This window comes from Akebia trifoliata, chromosome 13 (genome assembly GCF_017979445.1).
Source record: "Akebia trifoliata isolate Shusen 1 chromosome 13, ASM1797944v1, whole genome shotgun sequence".
Lineage (NCBI taxonomy): Eukaryota > Viridiplantae > Streptophyta > Magnoliopsida > Ranunculales > Lardizabalaceae > Akebia > Akebia trifoliata.
The window spans coordinates 6,102,575-6,126,341 of record NC_141387.1 but is presented as its reverse complement, the minus strand read 5'-3'; the positions used below and the strand labels follow the sequence as shown (position 1 = coordinate 6,126,341).

At 35.6% G+C, this 23,767-nt stretch overlaps 2 protein-coding genes across 4 annotated transcripts; one reads left to right on the top strand and one right to left on the bottom strand.

Annotated features, from left to right (window-relative positions):
- The first annotated feature begins 2,162 nt into the window (after positions 1 to 2,162).
- On the top strand, positions 2,163 to 14,575 carry LOC147387557 (splicing factor U2af large subunit B-like). 2 transcript variants are annotated; one of them, XM_086421641.1, is made up of 18 exons: positions 2,163 to 2,393; positions 3,498 to 3,670; positions 3,970 to 4,101; positions 5,363 to 5,430; positions 6,061 to 6,131; positions 6,241 to 6,285; positions 6,383 to 6,442; positions 6,615 to 6,675; positions 6,784 to 6,896; positions 7,911 to 8,026; positions 9,426 to 9,524; positions 9,719 to 9,794; positions 10,167 to 10,255; positions 12,120 to 12,180; positions 12,278 to 12,361; positions 12,963 to 13,044; positions 13,508 to 13,575; positions 14,245 to 14,575. In XM_086421641.1, the coding sequence occupies exons 1-18, from the start codon at positions 2,283 to 2,285 to the stop codon at positions 14,380 to 14,382; spliced, it is 1,647 nt and encodes a 548-aa protein (XP_086277767.1). In that variant the 5' UTR covers positions 2,163 to 2,282; the 3' UTR covers positions 14,383 to 14,575. The 2 variants fall into 2 exon arrangements, with proteins under 2 accessions (XP_086277767.1, XP_086277766.1); XM_086421640.1 differs by having other exon boundaries at positions 2,164 to 2,393; positions 12,117 to 12,180.
- A 1,011-nt stretch (positions 14,576 to 15,586) lies between these two features.
- LOC147387556 (trafficking protein particle complex subunit-like protein) lies at positions 15,587 to 23,603 on the bottom strand. 2 transcript variants are annotated; one of them, XM_086421642.1, is made up of 12 exons: positions 23,092 to 23,601; positions 22,928 to 23,012; positions 21,083 to 21,213; positions 20,871 to 20,973; positions 20,690 to 20,704; positions 18,504 to 18,649; positions 18,152 to 18,347; positions 17,240 to 17,314; positions 16,862 to 16,978; positions 16,422 to 16,466; positions 16,015 to 16,113; positions 15,587 to 15,892 (listed from the first exon to the last, which is right to left on the bottom strand). In XM_086421642.1, exons 1-12 carry the CDS (start codon positions 23,373 to 23,375, stop codon positions 15,872 to 15,874), a joined length of 1,317 nt encoding a protein of 438 aa, XP_086277768.1. In that variant the 5' UTR covers positions 23,376 to 23,601; the 3' UTR covers positions 15,587 to 15,871. The 2 variants fall into 2 exon arrangements, with proteins under 2 accessions (XP_086277768.1, XP_086277769.1); XM_086421643.1 differs by lacking the exon at positions 20,690 to 20,704 and having other exon boundaries at positions 23,092 to 23,603.
- Positions 23,604 to 23,767: the final 164 nt, after the last annotated feature.

Here is a 23,767-nt window from a genome sequence, read left to right as displayed (position 1 = left end):
GAATAGAGGGCCTAAAAATCATCTTTTAGTAGGATTCCTATCCATTAAGATTTCCTTATAAGTCTTAAAGAGTTATTTCTATTTCTAATATATTGGGGTGTATCCTTAATTATTGACGTCTCTATAATAATAGAATCCTTATGCAAGTCAAAACCTAAAAACATGTATATCTCTCAGTAATGAAGAACAAATGTACTTTCAGGGTTTCCATATACGAGGAAAATCATGACTATGTTAGTTGTTTTCAGCTTTGGTATAATAGTGACCATAGAAGAGAATGGACTCCAATCCTTTCTTTTTGTCCTCTACGTGGGACTCCAAATTCAGTATCCATCAAGGTATATGGCAACATTTGCCACCAAATCACCACCACAAGACTCGTTTGCAATAACCCAACCATAGAAGGAATATATGTGTATGTATCTGCCATCCTAAAGAGCTCTACTTGTAGTTAATTCAAGTGTGTTCGTGTCCGTCTGCATTATCTCTTTCGGATTGGAATCGTAATTGGCTCTTATTGTACATAATCATGCCATCTTGATCGAATTTCCCTTAATTTGTCACCTATTGGGACCATACATTTCAACAAAAAAAAATGTTCATTTACAATTTTATCGTTCTTAATCTTTTTGATCATCTATGTCTACACCATTTGCGCTCTCTCCCTCTCTCTTTCTCTCATTCATTCATTTATGTTAAACATTTGAGTGTGGTACCCAAATCTCAAAGCGATTAATGACTAGTTTCAGAGCAATAGTGACCCTTGCCCTAATCACATTAACCTCAAACATATGGCTGAGATGGGGGGTGTTCCTAGGGATTCTCAAGAAAAATGCATCACTAAGAGAACTATACTAATCTTTGGGAAAACTTTGGGTTTGTATGTTACATATTCTAGCTTCTGCTTCATAATTTTGTGTCTAGGAGAAGTAGAAGTTTTAGAGTTTGAGAAACTACGTTTAAATGAATCTTGTTTGTTACAAAAGCTGTCGAAGAAATCGTAGAGAGAGATCGAGTTGATTTTGTTATTTGATCGATGAGTTAAGAAGAATGATTTGCCCCCATACATTTTTCGGCATTGGCTTCTCATAGTGGCTCATGCATGAAAGTAATCCCAACAAGACTTCTCAAAAATGGTAATTTTGGATTTCTCACAAAAGTTGTTAAAGCAGAAACCGTTATCGACAGATGTGTTTTTTCGACTCAAAACCCCAAAAATCGTAATAAACTTGCCCTTTGTATTTGTTTTACCCTTTCATGTGGGCCACGCATTTAACAAACAACTTTGGGCCCATACAATTACTTCAAAGCCCAGTTGGAAGCCCAACCCTACTTTCTGCAAACAAGTACAAAAGGGCCTATTCAATTGGGTAATTTAGACATACCCCTTCACGTCTTAGTTAATATTTAATATACCCCTATGTTTTCTAAAATGATGACATTGGCCTCCTTTATCTTTTTTAGAGATTCGTGAAAGATGACTTAAATGCCATCATCTTCAAAGCTAGCCAAAAAACCCCTTTTTTTTAGGTAATAAATATCAAGGATTTTTTAAGAAGAGATTGAAGAAGAGTAATAAAACATACTAGTTAACCCTAATAATTGAAGAGCTTGAAGCATGATTTTAGAAAAACTCGATATTCCGTGTCATCTCGTCTCTAAACGATATCAAGTTGCCCAAGTCATTGGATCTCGAACAAAATAAAATATTTAAATTGATTTGTAATTATTTATTAATGTATATTTATATCTAAATAATAATAATCTTTTATTTTATTTTATTTTTAATAAATGAGATGAATTAGAAGATAGTTGTAAGATCATATATCAACTTGTAAAATAAATATTCAAATTCTCAAAAAATACAAAAAACCCAATTGACTCAATTGCTATTTTGGACATCATCAGTTCTCAAACGAGTCACATTGAAAATTTCACTCACAATCGATTCGGAGATGACTCGGGCAAAGTCATCTCAGACAGATTTTAATTGCTTGAATATGAAAGGCAGTTATGTCATTTTCCATTGATTTCTCAAGAAGACCCAAGTCAGAAGGGTCATGCCATTAGTTTGAAAACAGCGGGGGTATCTCGAATAACACCAAAACATGGGGGGTGCATATCTAGATCACCGTTTTAAAATCATCAAAATTCTATTTCGCGTATCGTTTCGTTTGTTTCATACTAGTCCTTTCTTCCTGCAACACTAGTCGAAGAATTAGGGTTTCTTGCCTGCATAATCGTATCTAGGGTTTGGTTGGAGTTTCGAATTCGAGCAGAAAATGTCTAATTACGACGGTCGATACGAGGGAAATGATGAAGGCTACAAGGGAGGTGATCATGGAGGATCTTCACCTTACAATGCTTTTGAAGATCGAGACTCGCACCACAAGGTCTGTTTCTTAAACTTTTTAATTTTTTTTTCCAAAAAACTATATATATTTTTAACATGTTTATGAGTAGAATATAATTGTAGAAGAGATGGAATATAGTTTTTGTTAATTTTAATTGATTTCTAGTTGTTAAAACAGAAATTTTTTTTGGGGATCAGTGATGGTTCTCCCAAACCAAGTATAATGAAGAGGGAGACATAGTTTTGATCGATAAATCTTTCCTTCTGATGTTATAGGTGTATTAGGAAATTAACGAAATCACCAATTCCCATTGTGCCTTTTCAGTGTTGTTTGTTCGTAAATGTGTCCTTGAATATATATTTTTTAAAACAATTTTATTTAAAGATAAAAAATGATTTCTTCATATTATATGCTTGGTTTTGGATTTTTTTTTTTTTGAAAATTTGTTTGTTTGTTTTTTTTTTCCAAAGAAGAAAACCCATGAGACGATTTCAATGCATAAGCTGTGAGTAACCTACTGATTTTTATTTTTTTTTGACTACTGGTATTCACGACTTCACATTAATTCAATTAGAATTTCAAATCTAGCTAACCATCTATCACTGAAACTTGTCCAGTGGTTCAAAAATAATATGATACTCAGTGAAATATGTTTTTTTTAGTCTTCCATAGGATGCGTTTAAAGGCACCCACAAATTGATAAGGGCGTCCACCTTTTTTTTTTTCTTTCAAAAACTTAATTTTTGAGTTAAGCTCCTCTCAGATTAGAGAACCTCAACTCTTCTCCCCTCCCTTCCTTGCTTCTCCAAAGACTGAACCTGGTGGTGGAGGCGTGGAGCCATTCTGTGGTGGACAAACCCTGTTAATCATCACCGTTGTGCCCTACCCTTCTAAAAAGAAAAAAAATAGAAGAAGAATAAGGAGAGAGAGAGAGATGGTAAAATCATGTGGGATGTTATTATCCAATATTATAATTTTTGGGTGCCTTTATAAATGGGTGCCCTTATCAATTCATGGGGTGCGTATAACACACGCCTTTTCCATAGACCTTTTACTTTCCCCCATCCCCTTAGTGTTTTGGGTTTTTCTTTGCTTTGTACTTTAGTAGCCAAAAGCAACTGACTCCTATTCAACTTATCTCAGCACAACTCTCGTGGATCAGATCATGAGAGGTCAAGAACTAGAGGAAGGGACCGGGACAAAGAGAAAGACTGGGAGAACCATCATAGAGACCATAAGGATAGAAGTGTGAGGGATGAAAGAGGAAGGGACAAATATGATGATTTTGACCGTCATCGTAGCCGTGATTATGACAGGTAACATTATTATGATTGGAAAATTGTGCCAACAGCATTGTTTTTATTTTTCTCACAGGCCTTTGGCAAAGTTTTTTCCATAAATCTGTTAAACTTGTTTTAGGGATTTAATGCCATCCCGTTAACATAATTGGGATTTTTTTTTGTTCGTTTTGTTTTTTTCCTTCAACAACAGAAAGAGCTTCACTTGAAGTAAAATTGTGCAATAAGTTTCTCTTTTATGAAACTTTTTGTGTTTAGTTAGCATGTTCCTTTTACCATTTACCATTCAAGTGATTTGCCCCCCTCCCCCAATACAGGCACCATGATTATGATCGTGGTAGAGGTAGGAGACAAAGACATAGGTCGCACTCTCGTTCAAGGGATGCATCTAGGAACCGATCTAGATCACGCTCTCGTTCTCGTTCCCGGTCCCGGTCCCGATCAAAAAGGTATGCATATGACTTTTCTTGTTACATAGAATCTCGTTGTTGAAAACAATTCTTCCTTGATCCAGAAGGTTTTACCTTGTTGGCAAAGGGGAATAATCTGGCGAGGTTTAGAGTTTGTGAGTATTATATTTCTTCCAGTCTCTTTTTTAGGATTGTGTTTCAGGACTTGCCTTATTTAACAATATGTGGAAGCGAGTTGTATTAAAAAAAATCTATAAAACAATTTATTGAGAAAGCTTACTTTGAATGGGCAGGGCCTTAAAGTTCAAAGTTTTTGAAGGAAAGCATGATTGGCTTAGATATGTTAATGATCCTAACTTTTGATCAATATGCATTGATACAGTTTACAACTTTCTTTGTCCAAGGGTATCAAAAATATAACTCTATGTTAACAATGTATCAAATCCAAAGCTTTTAAAGGTCCCTAAACCTTGACTCCCTGAACACTCTCTCCTTTTTTGTTCATAGGCATTTTAGGCTATTATCGTATACAAAATATCAACTCTTCATTTGGCTTGCATTAAATGGTTGATTGAAGTAACTTTACTAACATTCTTCTTCGTCAAAAAGAGTACATTTAAGATAGTTGAAATGGTTGCTAGATCATGGATCTTTTATTGCTAGATTTGTGGATCTATGAACTATTGAATACCATATTTCTCTTTTCATAATTTTAATTTATTCTGAAAAAAGTGACGCAAATATTAAAATTTACTTCTTGTTTGGTTTGATGTTTTTTGGTGTAAGGTTGATTCTGATTTCAAAGGGGCCTTCTTTGAGGATTTCATTTTTAAATGGGAGACCCTATGTTCCTTGTAATTTTGGTTGGTCATCTCGATTGCCTTTTTAATAGAATTCTGGTTTACCTATCATTTTTTTTTTATTTCTTGTTTACATTAAACATCTGTTAATTATACTTACTCAGTTTTGCATGTGCTTTAGTGCATAAACATGACCAATGGATTTCTTTTTTACTTTTTAGAATTTAAGCAGTTGTTTATGGGGTACTTATACAATTCTTTGTTTTTTTTTTTTTTAATCTTTTTAATAAAAAATTAACGGAAGCTTCCATGTGTGTTAACCATGCACATTTTGTTGGTCTGCCATTGTTAATATGATCGAAGTCTCATACTGCGAACTGGTTCACTTCGTACCTGTTCACGGTTTGGTCTAGTAGAAATGAATCTGGTGACACAGGCTTGAGTTTGGATGCAGCTTATCAGTTATTACTAACTTGTTACATTTATACTTTTCTCTACAGCAAACGGGCAAGCGGTTTTGACATGGCACCACCAGTTCCTTCTGTGCTTCCTGGTTCTGCTATTCCAGGTCTGTATGAAAAACTCTGCTGTTTTATGTTAACCAGCTTTTTTCAATTTATGAGCTGGGGAGAACCTTCTTAGATCACAAGATAGTGATAGTTATTCCTGCTCAGTAGCATTTTCTTCTACTTTTACATTGTAATAATTGTTCCAGTCATTTGTGATTTATTATCTTGTTTATGGAGTATTATTCTATTAATTTAGTGGCTTTATACTGAAACTGAGTATCATTGTTGTGTTGTTGGCTGTTGTGTGTGGTTCTTTGTTTGTGTTTTGTGTTTATCATTTGGGTAAGAAGGCAATGTTGGGCTACATGTCCCACTGTGCTACCCATGGGCGTGCTCACAGTAGATTTTATGTTCAACGGGGAACCAATGCACCGATTTGCTGGATCTTGTTCGCCTTCAACCGGCAACTATTGCCATTTTGGTAGTCTTACGAATATTTCCCCAGCATCGTAGTAATCGATTTATTTCTTATTTACATTTTTCAATGCCATTTGCTATTGTTAGCAATCTATTAGGAATTTATAAAATACACAAGTTAAGGTGATACAGATAGGTCTAGTGTTGCTCAATATGTAGTAGCAACACATTCAGTGTTATGTTTGTTTGATGCCATTCTTTTAATTGTGTAGGGCAACTGTCAGGAGTTCCTCAGACAATGCCAGGAGTGTTCCCAAACATGTTTCCTTTTGGAACTGCACAGGTATTTATGCTCAGGGAGCTTAGTTGTATTTATTGCTCTTTGATTTATGTCCTAGAGGTTTTGGGTTTATTTCTCAAGCTTATATGGAATATTGTAATGTCTGAATTAGTTTGGAGGTCTTCCATTGATGCCAGCCCAAGCCATGACTCAGCAAGTATGTTTTTGATTGATGCGTTTGTGCGTGTTTTCCTTTTTTTCTTTTTGATGCCTAAATGTGTGTTAGGTTCCTAACTCTCCTTTCTATCTTATAGGCTACAAGGCACGCACGCCGTGTATATGTTGGTGGCCTTCCTCCCATGGCAAATGAGCAGGTTTTTTTCTGATGTTATTCTTTATTTCCTTTGTGCTCCTTCCCCCAATTAAGCAGCGGGGAGACTTAATCTTTACCAAAGTTTCTGCATTGGACATTTATCAACACAGCTATTAGAATGTACTTTGATTTTTATGAATATTTTTTAAACTTAATTGTCTCCCTTGAAACAGACAATTGCTACGTTTTTTAGCCGTGTTATGTCTGCTATTGGAGGAAACTCTGCTGGTCCAGGTCTGTTTGCGTCTCTAATTTTAGATGTACCCCCTTGTATTTCTCTCTCTTCAGCTGACAAGTTTATCATTGGGGCAGAGGTTATAATTTTGGTATTTGTACTTGTAGGTGATGCTGTAGTCAATGTTTACATTAATCATGAAAAGAAGTTCGCTTTTGTGGAGATGAGAACTGTGGAAGAAGCAAGCAATGCAATGGCACTAGATGGGATAATCTTTGAGGTGCCACTTTTCCAATTCCTTTTGTTTTTAACTATCATAATATGAATATAGGAAATTTTACAGAGATTCGGGGGCATATCCCCCACCCCCCCCCTGCCAAAAAAAAAAAAAAATAAAAATAAAATAAAATAAATAAATAAATATAACAAAACAAAAGGAGAATGACCTCACGATCACCACGCATAGGAAACATAAGGAGTATTGATTAAATCTAATTCTGATCACGAGATTATAATTGTTGTTACTACTACTAATTATATAGTTGTGACCCAAAGTAGTTGGCATTTTAAATGACAAGTCTTAACAATTGGAGGATTCGTGGTTGTTTGAACTATGAAGTCACAACTTGTAGATGTTGGAAAAAAAGGCCCAAGGTATCTCAATGCTGCTAAACTCTGCGAAGATACGTTTCAAGAGGCATACATTCTTAACTTGGATACCAATTATGAAGTTGTAAGATACGTTTAAAAGCTTGTTTTGAGACCTACAACAATTATTTCATGCCTTTTTTCAAGGCTCTGATATTTTTGGCTGTTGAAAGCTTGCTAATCATAAGTTAAACAAGGTGTAAATAGACCATCATTTCCATGCGATCTTCATTTTCCAGCTTCCATATACTTAATTACTAATAAAATAATGTCTCTTGCTTGGATAAATGCACAGTTTTATGCTTCACTTAAAATTGTAAATGTAGTTCCCAGTATTTTCCAATGCAAAAAAAATGAAAAAAGAGCTCATTTGTTATGGGTTGTGTTGTTTTGCTAATTGTATAGTGATCATTTCTCCAAGCACATCTTAATGATCATGTTGCTGGTTCAAATTCATAGCTCAATTGTTTGACATAGCCATGGGTTTATCCCAATTTACCCATCCAATAGAAGCTTTTCAATGTTTGTCTAACTTCTGTTTGGATATAACATGTAAATGCTGTGGTAAAATATGTGCTCATTGCAAGGGATGGCTATAGTTGTATGCCGATAGTTTCTCATTTTACTGTTGCTTTCATCTTAACAGGGGGTCTCTGTGAGGGTTCGTAGGCCTACTGACTACAACCCTTCATTGGCTGCAGCTCTTGGACCTAGCCAACCAAGCCCTCTTCTCAATTTATCTGCCGTCGGTCTCACACCAGGGTGAGTTTTATTTTGGGAAGGGAAACAGGTTGGTGGATGGTAGGTTAGCATGTGAAGGCAGGTTTTGACCCCAGGTCTAATGTTTTAATAACAGGACCAGATTCAACTGGTTAATCTGTATGGGTGAATACCGACTAATCACCTGAGTGGTGTAGTAGTAGTTCAGTGACCTGGGTCTGCTCCCCATGGTTGTGAGATCGAGTCTCCCAGCACACGCTTTACCTGATTACTCTTGTTTGTTGTGCAAGGGTGTATCTGCAGGGATTTGTCCCACACCCATAGTGGGTGGGGACACCATATTGCATAAAAAAGAATGCCAATCAGGAATTTAACTCTTTGAATTTCCTGGTCAAAACATTTAAAGCGGTTTCTTTTATTATTTGTTATAAAAAATTTCTAAGTCATAGTTTACTGGGTTGAGCAACTCAGGCATAGGGCATATTAGCATTTATTATCTTCCATTTTAAAGTTTCTTTGATCAGATGATATTTCTTCCATTTTCTTTTTTAATGACGAGAGTAGTTGTTCCTTGAGTAGGGTCATGTATAATACGCTCCTTTTCTCTGCCGTGTAACTATGTTGCTTATGGACTAAAATTCAGAATATTTTCTGAATCACTAAAAGCTTGGATTCTGTCATCTTGAAATTTAATTTATCCAATCTCCATTAGTTCTATCGGCTTTGGGTTGATCGTCATCATATGCCTATTCAGGATGACATCTGCTAATGAGATCTGGCATTTCAGCCAGTAAGGGGGCATAGGATCATTGAAGTTCTCAACTCTAAAGATAATTTTCTTGGACAGAGCTTCACCTGGAATGTCATCATCCTTGCAAATCTTTTTAAACTCTTCCCATATTAACTTCATTCCTTGGATGGTAACAGTCATGAGCGGTTCATCCCTTAAGGATGCAAGTTCTTTCTTGGAATGGATCTCTTCGAGAATTTGATCAGGTCTTTTGAGCCTGAAAACTTACATAATCTCAACTTTTGAGTTTTCAAGCTCCAGGTGGAGTTATCTCTGATTCAAATACAATAGGATTAACCCCTTAAGTCTTCTCCTCTCTTTCGATAAGAAGTCACCATCAATTAATTAATTTTGCATTGGAATTTTTCTGTGCCAAAAAGTAACTTATTTGCATGACTTTATCCATTTGACGCTTAGCCATAAGTCTACTTGAGTATTAGGTCTCCTATGGAAGCTTAGAAAATTTATCATTGGCAATTTTCTTGTTAAGAAGAAATTTCTTCTCGAGCATAGAAAAATTTTCTAAGCTTCCCTACGGGTCCTAATTAAGTTAATTCAACTATATAAAATCTTTTGAATAATGAAGAACAAGGTGTATTAATTCTGGCTGTTAAATGTTAAATTTTTAGCTGATTCAGATATGTTTGACAGTGCAATTGGTGGAGTAGAGGGACCCGATCGTATTTTTGTTGGTGGATTGCCATACTACTTCACGGAAGTACAGATAAAGGAATTGCTAGAGTCCTTTGGGTATGAACCACCTTACTAGCCGTCCAATTTGTAAATTCTTATTTACTCTACTAGGGCTTCCTTGCCCAATTAGCATTGGCTTATTGGCTATTTTGTGTCAATCATAAGCATGTCTAGATTTACTAGGTCATTTTCTTCTTACGCAATTGATCATTGGTATCAAATTTATAGTAGCATGCCTTTTGACCTTGCAGACCTCTGCGTGGATTTGACCTTGTTAAGGATAGGGACACAGGAAACTCAAAAGGTTATGGTTTCTGTGTGTATCAGGTGCGTGAAGCCAAGGTTGAAAAAATAAAACTGAATTGGTTGCCAAAGCACTCCTTTTTGTTTAATTTCCTTTTATTCCCTCTTCTGGCTACATACTTTCTACTTGACCTGCTTTATTAAAATAATGCTTGATGAGTTTTCTATTCCCTTTCATCTATTTTTTGCCCTTTAGCATCCTTTTTATTTATTTATTTTTTTCATTAGGCAAGAAAAGGGGTTTTAGTGGTCAACGGTGAAGGTGTGTTCAACAAGGTTTGAACCTAGGTCGTGGGATGAACACTCCACACGCCTTACCAACTTAGCTAAGTTGGCACCCTCTTAAAAAAAGATTGGTTCTGTGATTTTTGATCCATCTATGTACGCACATTTCAGGATCCAGCAGTTACTGACATTGCTTGTGCCGCTCTTAATGGTCTGAAAATGGGTGATAAAACTCTAACTGTCCGCCGTGCCACTGCCAGGTTGGTGTTATTTAATCAGGAGAGCATGGAAAAACTGAAAATTTAACCATTTCATTTTTTTTCATAACTAGCATATTTTTATAGTGGTAGGATTCAAGCCCCATCTTTTTTTTACTTCTTTCAATTTCTCTCTCCAGTATTTATGCATTTTTCTTTCTTTCTTCAATATCTTTAAAATGATTTTCCTGGACTGACAGACTTGAAGTCTAGCTTTAATCTATTCGTCACTTCCAATGATTATTTACAGGTTGTCTTGATATCCTAGTATTTGGAGTATTTATCACACATTAATTCCTTGGGATTTGGGAGTAACTAGAAATCTCGCAGTAATCAACCTTTTTTTTTTTTTCCTACCAAAATTTGAGACAAGTGAGTGAAATATATTGATGGGGACATCAGGCCCATGAGCCAGTTTTAGGCATTTAGGGTTCTCTAAAATAAGGGTTTCTAGAAAGTCTCCATAGATATTTCTAGAAGCCCACAAATGTTGACAATTAATAATGAGTGTCTATCAAAAAAATAAAATAATGAATATGTGGGAATTTAATATTGGATTCATGCCCAGTTGTACTAGTCTATAAAAGGTTGGGGGGGGGGGGGGGGTTCCATTGGTTATGGTGTGAAGCCCTACCTCCATTTTGGTGTGAATCCAAGGTGAGATCTATTTATACTACTATTCTTCTTCCTCTTCATCTTCTCCTTTTCTATTTTCTGGTTTTCTATCATCAAAACCTGCTACCTGAATAGTACCTCACCTCAAAATCCTTGTGCTGCCCCTAAACAATAACAGATCCACACCACCCCAACAGCCCTAGTGTTGCCAGACACGAACCAGACCCACTTTATTGTTGCCAGACCTGAACCAGGTCCACCTATAGTGCTGCCAAACCTGATCTGACCTGTCTATTGTTTGCAAACCTTTTATACTCCCTTTGCCGCTACCTTATTTCAATAACAGCACTGCTGTTAGACTTAGTGTTGCAGCCCCTCTAAACCCCTTAGTACAGTCCCAAACCTACCTAAGAGTTAAGACCATTCGTCACACTTAGGTCCTACTTTAACTCAATTTAAGAGATACACTTGGATTAGAACTGAGCCCTAAGTGAGTGGAAGTCCAATCATCCATTGGCATCCCTCCTCTTCTTATTTGAATGATTTAGTTTGTGGGATTGTGAGTGCCTTGGAAATTTAAAAACAATTATTCATTTGATATTCTTGTGTTATGGGTTAATGAGGGTTAATTTATGTTTTCAATTGCTTTTGGTAATCTTATCATAATCTCAAACCATCCATTTAGTTAAGCATCATAGTCTTGCATCATTTATGGACCACCAACCAAAAAGTTCCAACACTACCATTGATTTTTGGTCCATAATCTATGTTGGTGTCATTTAGGGGTGTATCCAAATTATTAGCATCTACATTCAGGTATGTGGTATTATTGAATATATATTTGATACATCGGTATTTGTTCATAGCTTCATATAATTATGAAACTAGAAATTTCACTCATTTAACGCAAAATACATCGCGTTTATAAAAAAGACATGAAGAAAAAGAAAATACATAAACTAGACAAATAGCATCAGCAATCATAAGAGAGGAACAATAACTGAAGACCTCAAACTCAATCAAGATAACTTAAGACCCCAAACTCAATCAAGTTGAACGGCCATGTGCGTTGGTAAGTAAAACAGATTGGGAGATGTCTTTATAAAGGCTATGTCAAGGCTTTACATAATACATATACAAGGTTTAAGAAAATATAGAGAACATATTTAATTCACTTTATAAGGTTAGGAAAATAGAAAACCTGGATCTGTGTCAATCTGTCTAAGACATATATAATTCACTTTGACAGCAGTGGGCAGGGAAAAGACCAGGAAACCATATTACAACAGGCACAACAGCATATAGCTATTCAGGTAAAGCAACCCAGTGCCTCTTATATTTGGCTATTTCAGATGTCATCGTCCTTTTTTCCTTCTGATCATTCAATGGGAATATGGTTCTGGGGTGCAGAAATTGGTCTTGCAGGCTAGTGGAGTTGGTATGGCAGCAGTTGCAGGTCAAGAGGTTCCAACCAAAGTTGTCTGCTTGACTGAGGTATTATCCTTCGCTGATATACACTTTTAAGCCATATTCACAAACTTGTTTGTCTGTAGGTAGTTGAGATTGTCGTTTAATTGTACATTCAATACTTTTAAACCATTTGAATCTGCCTTCAACCAAAGTGCAAGAATGCTTGGTCCCCTCCCCTTGGTGGTGCCTACACCAAAATTCAGACTTAGTGGTGATATCTATTCGTTGGATTTTAGCATTTTTTTATATCATGGGTTTCATGAATGTGCTCCAATCCCATGATGAAGAAAATTGCTCAAATTCAATGTAAAGAAATCACCAATGGTCTTACTTTTCTTGTCTGAATCCACTAAGGGATGTACTTAAACTCATTAGGTCATTGGACCTGGAAGAGTGCCATGTGGCATTGTGTGGATAGGCATCTGTGGGTTTTTTTTTTCCTTTTTTTGAAAGAGGGAAGTGGGGGGGGGGGGGGGGGGGTTATATTAAACACGGTGGCATACTGGCATGGATCTCTTTCCAACTCTCTTTCAGTGATTTTGGGATTCATAAACTAAAGCAACCTCTGAAGGTTATTTTGACTACAGATTACTCAATACTTGTGTGATTGTTGTCTACTATGAAGGTGGTAACATCTGATGAGCTGAGGGATGATGAAGAGTACAATGACATACTAGAGGACATGAGGGAAGAAGGCGGGAAGTTCGGTATGCACAGTTCCATTCTTGTTTGTTACCTTTTTTAATTATTTTTTCCCAGATTCATCCACTATTATGGTTTGCTCCTAAAATAGCATTTGAAGACAGACCATACCATCCAGTGTGATGTGTTGAGCTAGAAATGGATGTACTTTTGCTCTGGTTCGTAAAAAAGAATGGAAAATTCCAAAAGGACATTTGATCATCTGATTCATTCATAATTCCATTTCAACCAATTGAACCAGATATTACCTATTGAAACAACTATGGTACCAGACGAATTAATTAGTTTGTAACTCAATTAAATTGGAACAATCAGTTAGGTCTTCTCTTTTAGTTTGATGTTAAGTTTTAATTTTCACAACAATTGTTTTGAATCATGTAAGCTTGAGACAGTTCTGGTGCTTCCATTGTTTTTATTTCACGAACACTGTTACCAACTTAATAAAAAAAACCTGAATGGCTTGTTCAGGGCCCTTGGTGAATGTTGTTATCCCTCGTCCAAATGCAGATGGATTGCTGATCCCTGGAGTTGGAAAGGTATTTTATATTTTCCCCACACTTATTTTTATTATTTCTTTTAAAATCTGGGTAGGTTATTTTGCCCCTTTGTTATCACTTCAACACGAAAAAATGCCTTGCAAGAACCCTGCGTAGCTTTCCACTTTACTGTTTATTGCGTCGGTCAGTCACTCTGGCATATGCTCCCCAACCCTCCCTTTTTGTGGTCTATGTTGGCGCACTTAACATCCACTATAAAGAAAATCTCAATGCTTGACCGTGATGAAAGATGTTAGTGAAGTCATGGATCAGCAAGACATTGTGTCATGATCTGATGATCCCATTGTTTGACATGGGATTTTCCCTTCAAGTCTAGAGGAAGCTAAAGAGTGTCAGAATCCATATAACGTTTCCTTTATTTGTATTCATCCCATGGGGATTACTCAAAGTGGAGAGCAATAGAAGTTGGAACGCTAGTGTGTTCTCTTTTGGTATTTGAGTGCTTTGGGAGTATGAGGTGAACTTGACAACTTGGGGAAAACTGCCTTGGGCTATATCGAGGAATTAATTCAAGTGGTGCACGTGCTATAAAGCTCAGACAGAGAGTAGTTCTGTGATATTTAGCCCTATATTGAAAGATAAAAGAAAGAAAAACTTATTTGTAACCACTGACCTTGGTGTTTTGTTATGGTGGTGGTTTTCTTTCAGGTGTTCTTGGAGTACTCAGACACCGTAGGATCTGCTAAGGCGAAAGCTGCCCTTCATGGGAGGAAATTCGGAGGCAATGATGTTACTGCCGTCTATTATCCCGAGGACAACTATTTCAATAGAGACTTCGGGGCCTGAGACAATTAGAACCTTTTTTTGGAAAAAAAAAATATATATATATTATTATTGTACAGAAATCTCGTTGAATTCAATTGGGTAATTACAGGAGTTGTCCCAGTTGATCAACTTTTTCGAGTAACATATAAAGCTGTTTATTATTTGTAACCGCCCTTTGTTCAAATGATTTTGGTGAACGAGTTGTTTTTGTTTATTTCTCTCTTCGATTGTGTTTAAAGTTTTTCAATTAGGTCACCCTGTTGTGTTAAACCATTTGGACTTTGCAAGGTTTGGTTGGTCATTGATCAAACAGATGATCCAACATTTGGGATTGTTTGTAGATCCAGGACAGTTTTATGGTTGTAGTTGATAGATTGTGAGCTGTTGTAGACTCTAGTATATTTAATGCATGAAATCTGCTCAATAATTCACTGAGCTGAGCTGGACCGACACTAGTTCACAGGTGGATCTATTTGCTATCGCTACAATTCTTTCGAAAGACTAATAGTTCTACAATCTCCCAGATCGTGTGGTTAAGAATTAAAATGGCAAAAACGTAAAAAAAAATGAGAAACAGGGGAAAAAAAAAAGCGATGTATATATATAGCTAATAATACAAAAGATATTTATTTTAATTTACTTACGAAAAAACATGATGATTCAAAAAACAGTTATATTCATCAAAAGATATACATATCTTTCGTTCAAAATAATATACTGGTGAAAAAAAATGAAAAACATCATAACATCGAGCTATTATCATCAAATCCCATATTTCTACATTTATGAATCATCAAATTCTACTATGTATCAAATCTCACATTATAAAAAGAAAGTGTTTAGCTTATATTTATTTTTATCTTTTATTTTTGAAAACATAATTTGTTTAAATAGTTTAAAAAAAAAAAAAACTTTCGTTACAAAACGGAAAAACTGACCTTTTTTTTTTTTTTTTTTCAATCGTCCAGTACAAGACATTTTAATTGCATTTTTTTTCAAAAAAAAAAAAAACTGTTTTGTCTTTGATTGACTCGATCTGCTCATTATCTTTGCCGAGGCCCATTTGATAGAAAAGTACGAGAGTAAAGTATCCGTAACACGCAAAATTCAAGTTTCTTGATTTTCTCACACCAGATCGTTCTCTGCTTTTGGTTGGGATCAACTTGTTATGTCGTTTGCACAAAAACACAGTTACATATGCACTAAAATATAAAGAACACCAACATTCAAAAACAGAAGCAAATGAACAACGAAAAATATTGTGTAAGCATACAGTTGGAGAACTACACCAGGATTTTAATGCGTATAACAAGAATGGAGCAATTTTTTCCGCAGGCAAAACTTGAACTCAAGGGAAACATGATTTTGATTCAGCTTTATTGAGTGAAAGCAATCAAATGATAAACTGATACATACTCGACCGATTTGATCACATAAACAGGATGAGCCGTCTTGGATCAAGTTGTGCAGGCCAATCTTCTACTCTGAGAGGGCATATTCACCAATTGAATCAATCAGAATCCACAAATATCTGCAACATGATGCACATAATTCAGATCGATTAGAAACATGGACAATAATACGTAGCTTTGCAGTTTCAAGTCCTAACGAAAACAGGCTTCACAACAAACTAAAGATGAACAAAAAATTAACCTCCAAATCTGGCAATTGGTCATAAGTTCTCTTCTCTTTCATGTCGAATAGAATGATTCCAGTGATTTTCTGAACCCCAAGTCTCGTAGCAATTAGATTCTGCATCAACATAAGCAGGGAGTGGCACCATTAAGAGAAGACAGCTACAAATTTATAACAAAGTCGTACGAGGGCAACCCATCTAATACTATAAATATTTATTATGTGCATGTTTTAAAGTTTCATACTCTTGGTCAATAATACAGTCTCAGTTTATATAATAACTGAGACAATTCCTCAAAATCAGATTTTAAACCTTGATTATCCCAACTCGAATATCTAGGCTGAAATATTCTGAGGTGGTACAAGACTATAAATCACATTATTCAAGATTAGAAGGTGATTGTCAGATTATTTTTTTCTCTCACCAGGTTGAAATCCGTGGTACTGAATGCCTCCACCTGTGGTAGAACCTGTACAAGAACTAAATTAGATCGATGCAGTCCCCAAGTTATAACTACTCATCATGTCAACCACATGTATTTCATCTAATTGAGATAGATGACTGGAAAGACTTAGACATAATTCAAGGAAATTTACGAACAGCTCCAATAAGAGATAAAATAAGGAAAAGTCTTTGAGATGATTAGGGCATGAACAAAGAAAACCAATAATAGTACCCGATGAATCCTTCTAAGGGAAAGAGGAAAACCAAAAATGAAATGGTCAAAGGTAGTACGAAAAAGATAATGATAAAAAAAGAAGTAAGAAAAGATATGAACATGCCTTGATTGGGATAAGGTGCAGACAATTACGATGATTCTGATAATAATGATTAACATTTGACAACGCTGATTAAATGCCTTACCGTTGTTTGAAGACCATTAACCATAACAGGTTTCTCCTCTCGAGGATCGCCTTGGGATAAACAAACTTCAAAGGGGCCCATTTTCCTATCTGTCTGGTTTGTGAGAGTTAAGTGTACCTATGAAAACACAAATTACACCAATTTCCAAGTCACTGCAGTGCATCAAACGGCTGACAATCTCTAATGATCAAAGACATCCAAGATCAGACTACATCATGGTCCACTTATAACACACATGGTTGAGTAAAAGTCATACCCACAAACAAAAGAACATCTCGGTTTAGCCAGAACAAGAAGAATTCTTGGCACACTGAGAAAATTTGTAAAATCCTTAACAGCCAAGACATATCTATCAAGGAATCATGGAAATATAATTACCAAAAAGGGTTTTTCCAAGATGGTAACAGATGGAACCTCCACAATCTGCAATTCAATCTCTTTGTGTGCAATAGGCTGAAAAAATAGAGGCAAGTTTGATGTTGTCAGCTGTTGAGATACTTGATAAAGAAAGAAATACGCAATCCATTGGCAGGAGCATTTTTCACGAAAAATATAAATGTCTCCTTATGAATTAGTAACTGTGAGGGTCATACCTTACCAATCAAAAAAAAAAAAAAAAAAGCCGAGTATCAGTAGATTTAGAGCATGTAAGCAAAAAATAAACGCAGGACTTTCAAAAGTTTAATGGAAGATTATAAGAGAGATTTCTAGATTTTTTTTCCCTTGGACTGTTAGTGTGCACATAATGGCATCATATATACAATATTCTGCCCGAGCTTCATCATGTGCTATTTCCATTATAACCCAACAAAATGGCAATCTAGTTGAACATAACAAACTATGTCGAGCCAAGAACACTTTCATTCCTATATCTTATATTATATGTACTCAAATGGTGGATGTAAGAATTCATGACTGATCATGTCCTTCTATCTAAACTACTCATTTTCAAATGATATCCATCTTGTTCACAAATATCTGTTATTAAATGGAACGGACCCTATGTACATTTTGGTATCGGCATGAAGTCTATCATCAATGAAATGCTACCGGAAAGCCCAGAACACTTGCACGTTCATACAGATACAAACATTAAGACTTAAAACTATAAATAAGTACAACACATATAAAGAGTCAGCAAGTTAATTGAAAAGACAATTAAGTTAATAGTATGTCCACTACACCTGAAACAAATGAAGACAGAATATTTACTCCACAACAAACAGTGTCAGATACATCAACTCATCAGAAATGATGCAGAACCATTGGATAAAATGAATATTCACTTACAGTGCCAAGTATATGTTGTGTCTGCAAGCGCCCAGGTTCCCCCAAATTAGTACGCCATGTTATCTGAAGTTTACCAAGGGTATTGCTTCCTTCAACTTTCACTTGTGCAGAGCCTCGTGAGGACAACTTCAACTGATAGAGATAATTGTGAATTCCTCCCCCAGCCTTGATGAGAATGGGTGGTTTATATATCTCTCTGTTCGTTCACATAAGGTGATGATCAACAAGAAAAGGATGTTACACATCAGTTTTAATAATCAAAAGAACTAAGTTAGATATAGCTAAGAGATTCATGCCACGTTTTCAGTGAAGTCTACAAATAAATTTTGAAAAAACAGAAATCTTGCATCACCTAGTCTGAAAATTAGTCTCTGAATGGTGCTCATCAGCTTTCAGAATATTCGCACTCCAATTCTGAGCAGGCTCAAACTCAACTTGGTCCATAAAAAGGTTTGACTTCGTATGGTTTTCAATGCAAGCCTCTAAATATGTATTTTCCTGAGAAGTGGCTAGGGCAGTGTCATACATTTAATTAAATAGAAGGCATTTAGAAATGGTCACAGTTGTGCCCTATCACACAGTGAAGGAATAAGGCCTAGAAAACAAGATTTCAAGCCAATACAGAGATGCTTGAAATGACATAAATTAATGAACTAAAACCCCACCAAAATTTAAACTCAGACTAATTTGGATACAGCAAATTTCAAAATATGAGTTGCCTTGGAACTGCATCAAGTACCCAATTAGATTAAAGAGTTTAAAAAGACTGAAATACAGTCTCATATTTAACCTGCAAATGAATACAACACCTTAACAAGTTCAATCCTTACGCTATTCCTCGTTATTCTCTTTTTTTAATCAATAAAATTAAAATCCTCTGTATTAAGTGTGTACAACAAATATTCAAGTTTAACATAAATACCAATGTAAAATAGATCATTGAAATCCAAATAGCTGAGCTGCAAGTGCTGCGTTCATTTGCTTCAATCTCAAGTCTCTGTTCATGAAAATGTTGCATAACTATATGTAACATCTACAAGACATAGATCCCGCCCTCCATCCCATCCAGAATATGATATCAATATCGAGTGTTGAGATGCATATAAAATAAAATCTTATAAATGTCCATATTGAGAGTCTCTAATGGAATCTTCAAATGTTGTCTACATCTCTTCGAATGATAATGAGAGCCCCTCACTTGTAATATCTGCTTCTTCCAAGTCCATTTTTAAAGCAATTGCTTCATGACTCTATAACCTAGATCCCTCCCCCCGCCCGGAAAATCGGGAAACCGAGTATAGTATAAATTTATTGAAATCAAGAAAGACTTACAAGGCGGTCGAGATGACCAACCAAAAGAAAACAACAAAAGCCCCTAAGTAACACACAAAGTATCCCAACGGAATACAAAGTCGTCAGAGAAGACAACCTTAAACTTGGGACATAATTTGCACCAAGTTTTCATTCTCCCAGAGAACAAAGAAGAGTCCCAACTCTGGACATGAGATAACAAAGAATTGGGAAGCACCCAAGGGATTCTGAAAAGACCAAGGAAGTGATGCCAAATGGAGGAAGATGACCCAGCTATCATGCCCGCTCAAAGCATTTCAAGTGGATGGTGGCACTTTCATAAAACTAATACAACAATATCAAAAATGAGAAGAAATAAAGGTGTCCTCTTATTGCATAACGTGTATACGGGAAAGGAATTTGCTAATAATCATATAAAATCTCTGTAGATTTAAAGCCGCCTCTTCAATTCAATCACACTTTTTGATTCTTTTCATCCATCATGTTGGAGTTTGGTGTGGCAAGGAGCTCTGTTTTGAAGACCCAGGCTTTTATTTTGGAAAATTGGCCCTTCTAGTTGTTTAGTTGTGTTATGAGGTATTTGAAAAGCTCTTGCTCACCTTCTAGGCCTTAAAATCATTATTAATGTGAGATGTAGTGTGGTTGAAGGCAATTAGCAATGTTATCAATAGGGCATACAGGAGAGGGAAGTATCTTGGAGGTAATTTGTTTTTTGCTAAGCATCTTGGAGGTAATTCCATGCCAAGGAAATTAGGGATTTGGTCTTGACTTGAATATCCGATTCTCTCTTGTTCTTCTGTTGGCTAACAACAAGGTGGACTCTTTAGTTGGAATGCACAGGATGAGTGGGTTGAGGGTCATTTTCTCAATTCCCCTTTTTTTTTCTTTCTTTTTCTTTTTTGTAAATTATGTTTCTTCTTTCTGCCATCCTTTCCTTCCATAATTTCCCTTTCACTTTTAATGATTTTTTTTTTCTAAGCAGAAAAAAAAGAAGATATTACTGAAACCCCACAAACGGAGTTGCTGACACTGGTTTCATATGCTCCTAAGCCTATTTGTGAAATAGACTAAATATGGCATCTAATAGACTAAGATATATTTAAAAGTTCTCATAAATTAGCTACCTCAAATTTCATATATAAAAGCCAGAAAAAGAAAAAGGAAAAATCTAACTGAACAGAATTCATGGGAACTTACACTCAACAAACACAATCAGCAAGAACCTACCTTGACAGTGCGAACCTACACAAGGAAAATCAAAGATTATTAAATGAAGAATCCAAACAAGGAAACCCAGCAGGTATTTGGTGGTTAATAATAGTAATTACAGTCACGTTACTTAATGAATTACTGTAACAATTTAATAAGATGATCAAGATATACAATACAAAAGATTAAGGTGTCATACCTTTGTTCTAACTGAAAGTGGGTTCGCAACAATGAATTTGAAGAACTGTGGTAGATATTTACGCTCTCCATCACCATCATTGTACAAAGCAGTGCAAACCAACCTGATGATTTCATGACAAGGAAACATTCAGCATTTTGGATACAGGTTATAAGATACTAAGATCAATGAAGTGACACTAGTATAAGAATGAACCAAGTTTTTCACCATACGTGTGGGCCCCAAGTTCCTTCACATCATGCTCCACAATGAAATCATATCGTCCCCCAGATCGTATCGTATCCACGGGTGATTTTGAAGTATCTAAAAGCAGTATCCGCTGTTTCTCTGTTTGAATTTCAGCCTGCGTCCAGTCACTAACTGTTTAGGGTTGGGATCAACTTCCTAACTTGAAACGATAATAAGTTATTAACATTGACTTTTAACATCAGCAGCATTGTCATTCACAATGCTGTATCCCAACTAATTGTAGTACTGTACTTTTATGTATCAGGTAAAAGAAAATCATATATTAATTTGTATTTTATGACAATAAGCTATATGTATTCTCCCTGAATGTACATATATTGATCAATAAGCTTGGTCTTGCACCTTGTCTCATCTTGTCCATAAGAAAAGATACTATTTGACTTAGTAAATAAAAACAACTACTTTAGCAAATACAAATTCTAAGAAGAACAAAAATATTATATAGGGATTGGTAACTCTTAAGGTTTCCTCATAAACCTTGTATGGAGGTGGAGTATAGACAGTGTAAAGGACACAATTCGGTGGCTTCCAATCCTCAAAGTCATTATCCTCCTGCCTCGAAGAAAGAGAAAAGCTTCCCACTAATGAACCCAGCAACAAAAGGTTGTTCATAGAGGCAATGATGTAGAATCATATATAGAGTATATAGCTCAAGGTGTTATCCAACAATTGGATTACCTTTTTCAATTTTGAACACTAAACTGTATGTTGCATGTTCATGGTGTACCATCATTCATATTTTTCTTTTGAATGGTAAAAGAGGGAGGGGTGCACCACGAGGACTTCCTACGATGTCACCGATCCTAGTAGTTAGTACAACTCTCGCCCAAGCAAACTTAAGTACAAAGTTTTTTATTGGATCTGGTGCATTAGTGTTGGTATAAGCGTGTACTCATACTATCATTCATATTATAAATAGAAGAAAAAGACTTAATGGAGAGAAAGCACATGAAAACTTATTTTTCAAACTTGGAGCCAATTCAAAATGACTTACAATGAAATCATACAAATTGAAAAGATTTCACTAGAACACACAAGTTAATAAATCCAAGATCCTCGTCTCAACGGTGACTTTGGCATGTAATTGTTGTTAATCTATACCCATATGATTAAATTTCGACATATCTCCATTTCCACAAGGTCTAACACGAAACTTAATTGACAATTTCTTTATGTATTTATTTCGATGAAGAACACCATTCATTTTGTGAAATATTTTGCCAAATAGTGAATTTTATCCTCAATAATCAAATTTTAGGCATAAAAGTGCAAGATTTTAATGGAAATATTTTGATGAATAGTAAAATTCAACCAAAATATTCAAATAAATATGCACATACAATTATCCATGTTCTAATTAATTTGATATATATTAGTAACTTATTCATACATATTTAAAAGATAAAATGTATTATTAAAGTATTTATAGTTAATGTGACATTATTATTCCATGAAAGCACATAGTTGTTTTAGGTGTTGAACTTTCAGATACTTATGCCAACGAGTAGCGAAAAACTACTGATACTCATTTCTACAATTCATATGTAATGTAATCATGTTTTTTTTATCATTTCTTACACTTTCAATTATAAATCACTCAACATTTCCTCCATTTCAAATATTTCCCTGAATCATATTGATTTCCACACTGGTCAAAATATTTCCGTTTCCAGGATGAGCAAATAGACATCAAAATCAAAATTTAATGTTATGTCATGGAGTAGATTACTAGCAGTAATTAAACCAATTGATACAATTCTTCTAAGAGAAAAACCAGAAATTCGAATCATTTAGAGCAAATAAGTCACCTTGAGTATAATATCCCTAACTTCAAAACTAGAACTATTGTTGATGCTGATGTAGCTGCAGAACGTCTCTCCCAAATAAATCGCTCTGCGATGCGAAATCAAAGACAAATTTAAGAATTCAATCGAAACAAACAAAATAAGAAATTGAGAAAGAGAATAACTACCCGAAAGCTTGGGGGAGGACGAGGAGACCAGAGAGTCCCATCGCGTCACTAGGGTTTTGGAGTTCGAAACGATTGCGATAAGAGAGATCTGTTTCAATGGGTTTGGTGTGGTGTTGGGGGAAGAGATGAGGGAGGTGAGAGGAGGCGATTGGGTCATCGAAGATGTCTTCTCCAGTGATGAGATCGAGTGGATCAAGAAGGAGAGGATTGTCTATGTGAAACGATGGTCTGCAAAGCCGCATAACTCTGAAAGCTAGTGAGTGTGATCCTTGTGGGGATCCCATCTTCACTCTCTCTTTGAAATCTCTTAATTTCAATTTCGATTTCTCAAACCTCACACTCTTACAGCTCTTACAGATAGAGAGAGATGGAGAGATGAGACCGTTTTGATCTGAAAGAGTTGAGAGTTAAGACTTGAGAGGGAAGCATTTGTTGGAGGTTTTGATCGATTTAGGTGACAATTTGCATAGAAACATTGGAGAATTATATGAGGTACCTCATACCTCCATGTTTTGGTGGGTCTACTACTTTCACGGACCGAAATGGCTAAATGCACCCACTTAAGTGATTTTTGGAAAAAAGATAAAAGAAAATAGAAAATAAAATTACCATTTCACCCTTTTATTTTGGCTTATTGCGTACACCATCACCTATTGAACAAAAATCCACTTTCTTC

Coding starts and splice junctions, on each gene's coding strand:
- LOC147387557 (XM_086421640.1), top strand. CDS start 2,283: ATGTCTAATTACGACGGTCGATACGAGGGAAATGATGAAGGCTACAAG. Junction 5,431..6,060: donor TCCTGGTTCTGCTATTCCAG/GTCTGTATGAAA, acceptor TTAATTGTGTAG/GGCAACTGTCAGGAGTTCCT. Junction 6,676..6,783: donor AGGAAACTCTGCTGGTCCAG/GTCTGTTTGCGT, acceptor TTGTACTTGTAG/GTGATGCTGTAGTCAATGTT.
- LOC147387556 (XM_086421642.1), bottom strand. CDS start 23,375: ATGGGATCCCCACAAGGATCACACTCACTAGCTTTCAGAGTTATGCGG. Junction 18,348..18,503: donor GAGACTAATTTTCAGACTAG/GTGATGCAAGAT, acceptor GTGAACGAACAG/AGAGATATATAAACCACCCA. Junction 16,467..16,861: donor TTAATGGTCTTCAAACAACG/GTAAGGCATTTA, acceptor GTTCTTGTACAG/GTTCTACCACAGGTGGAGGC.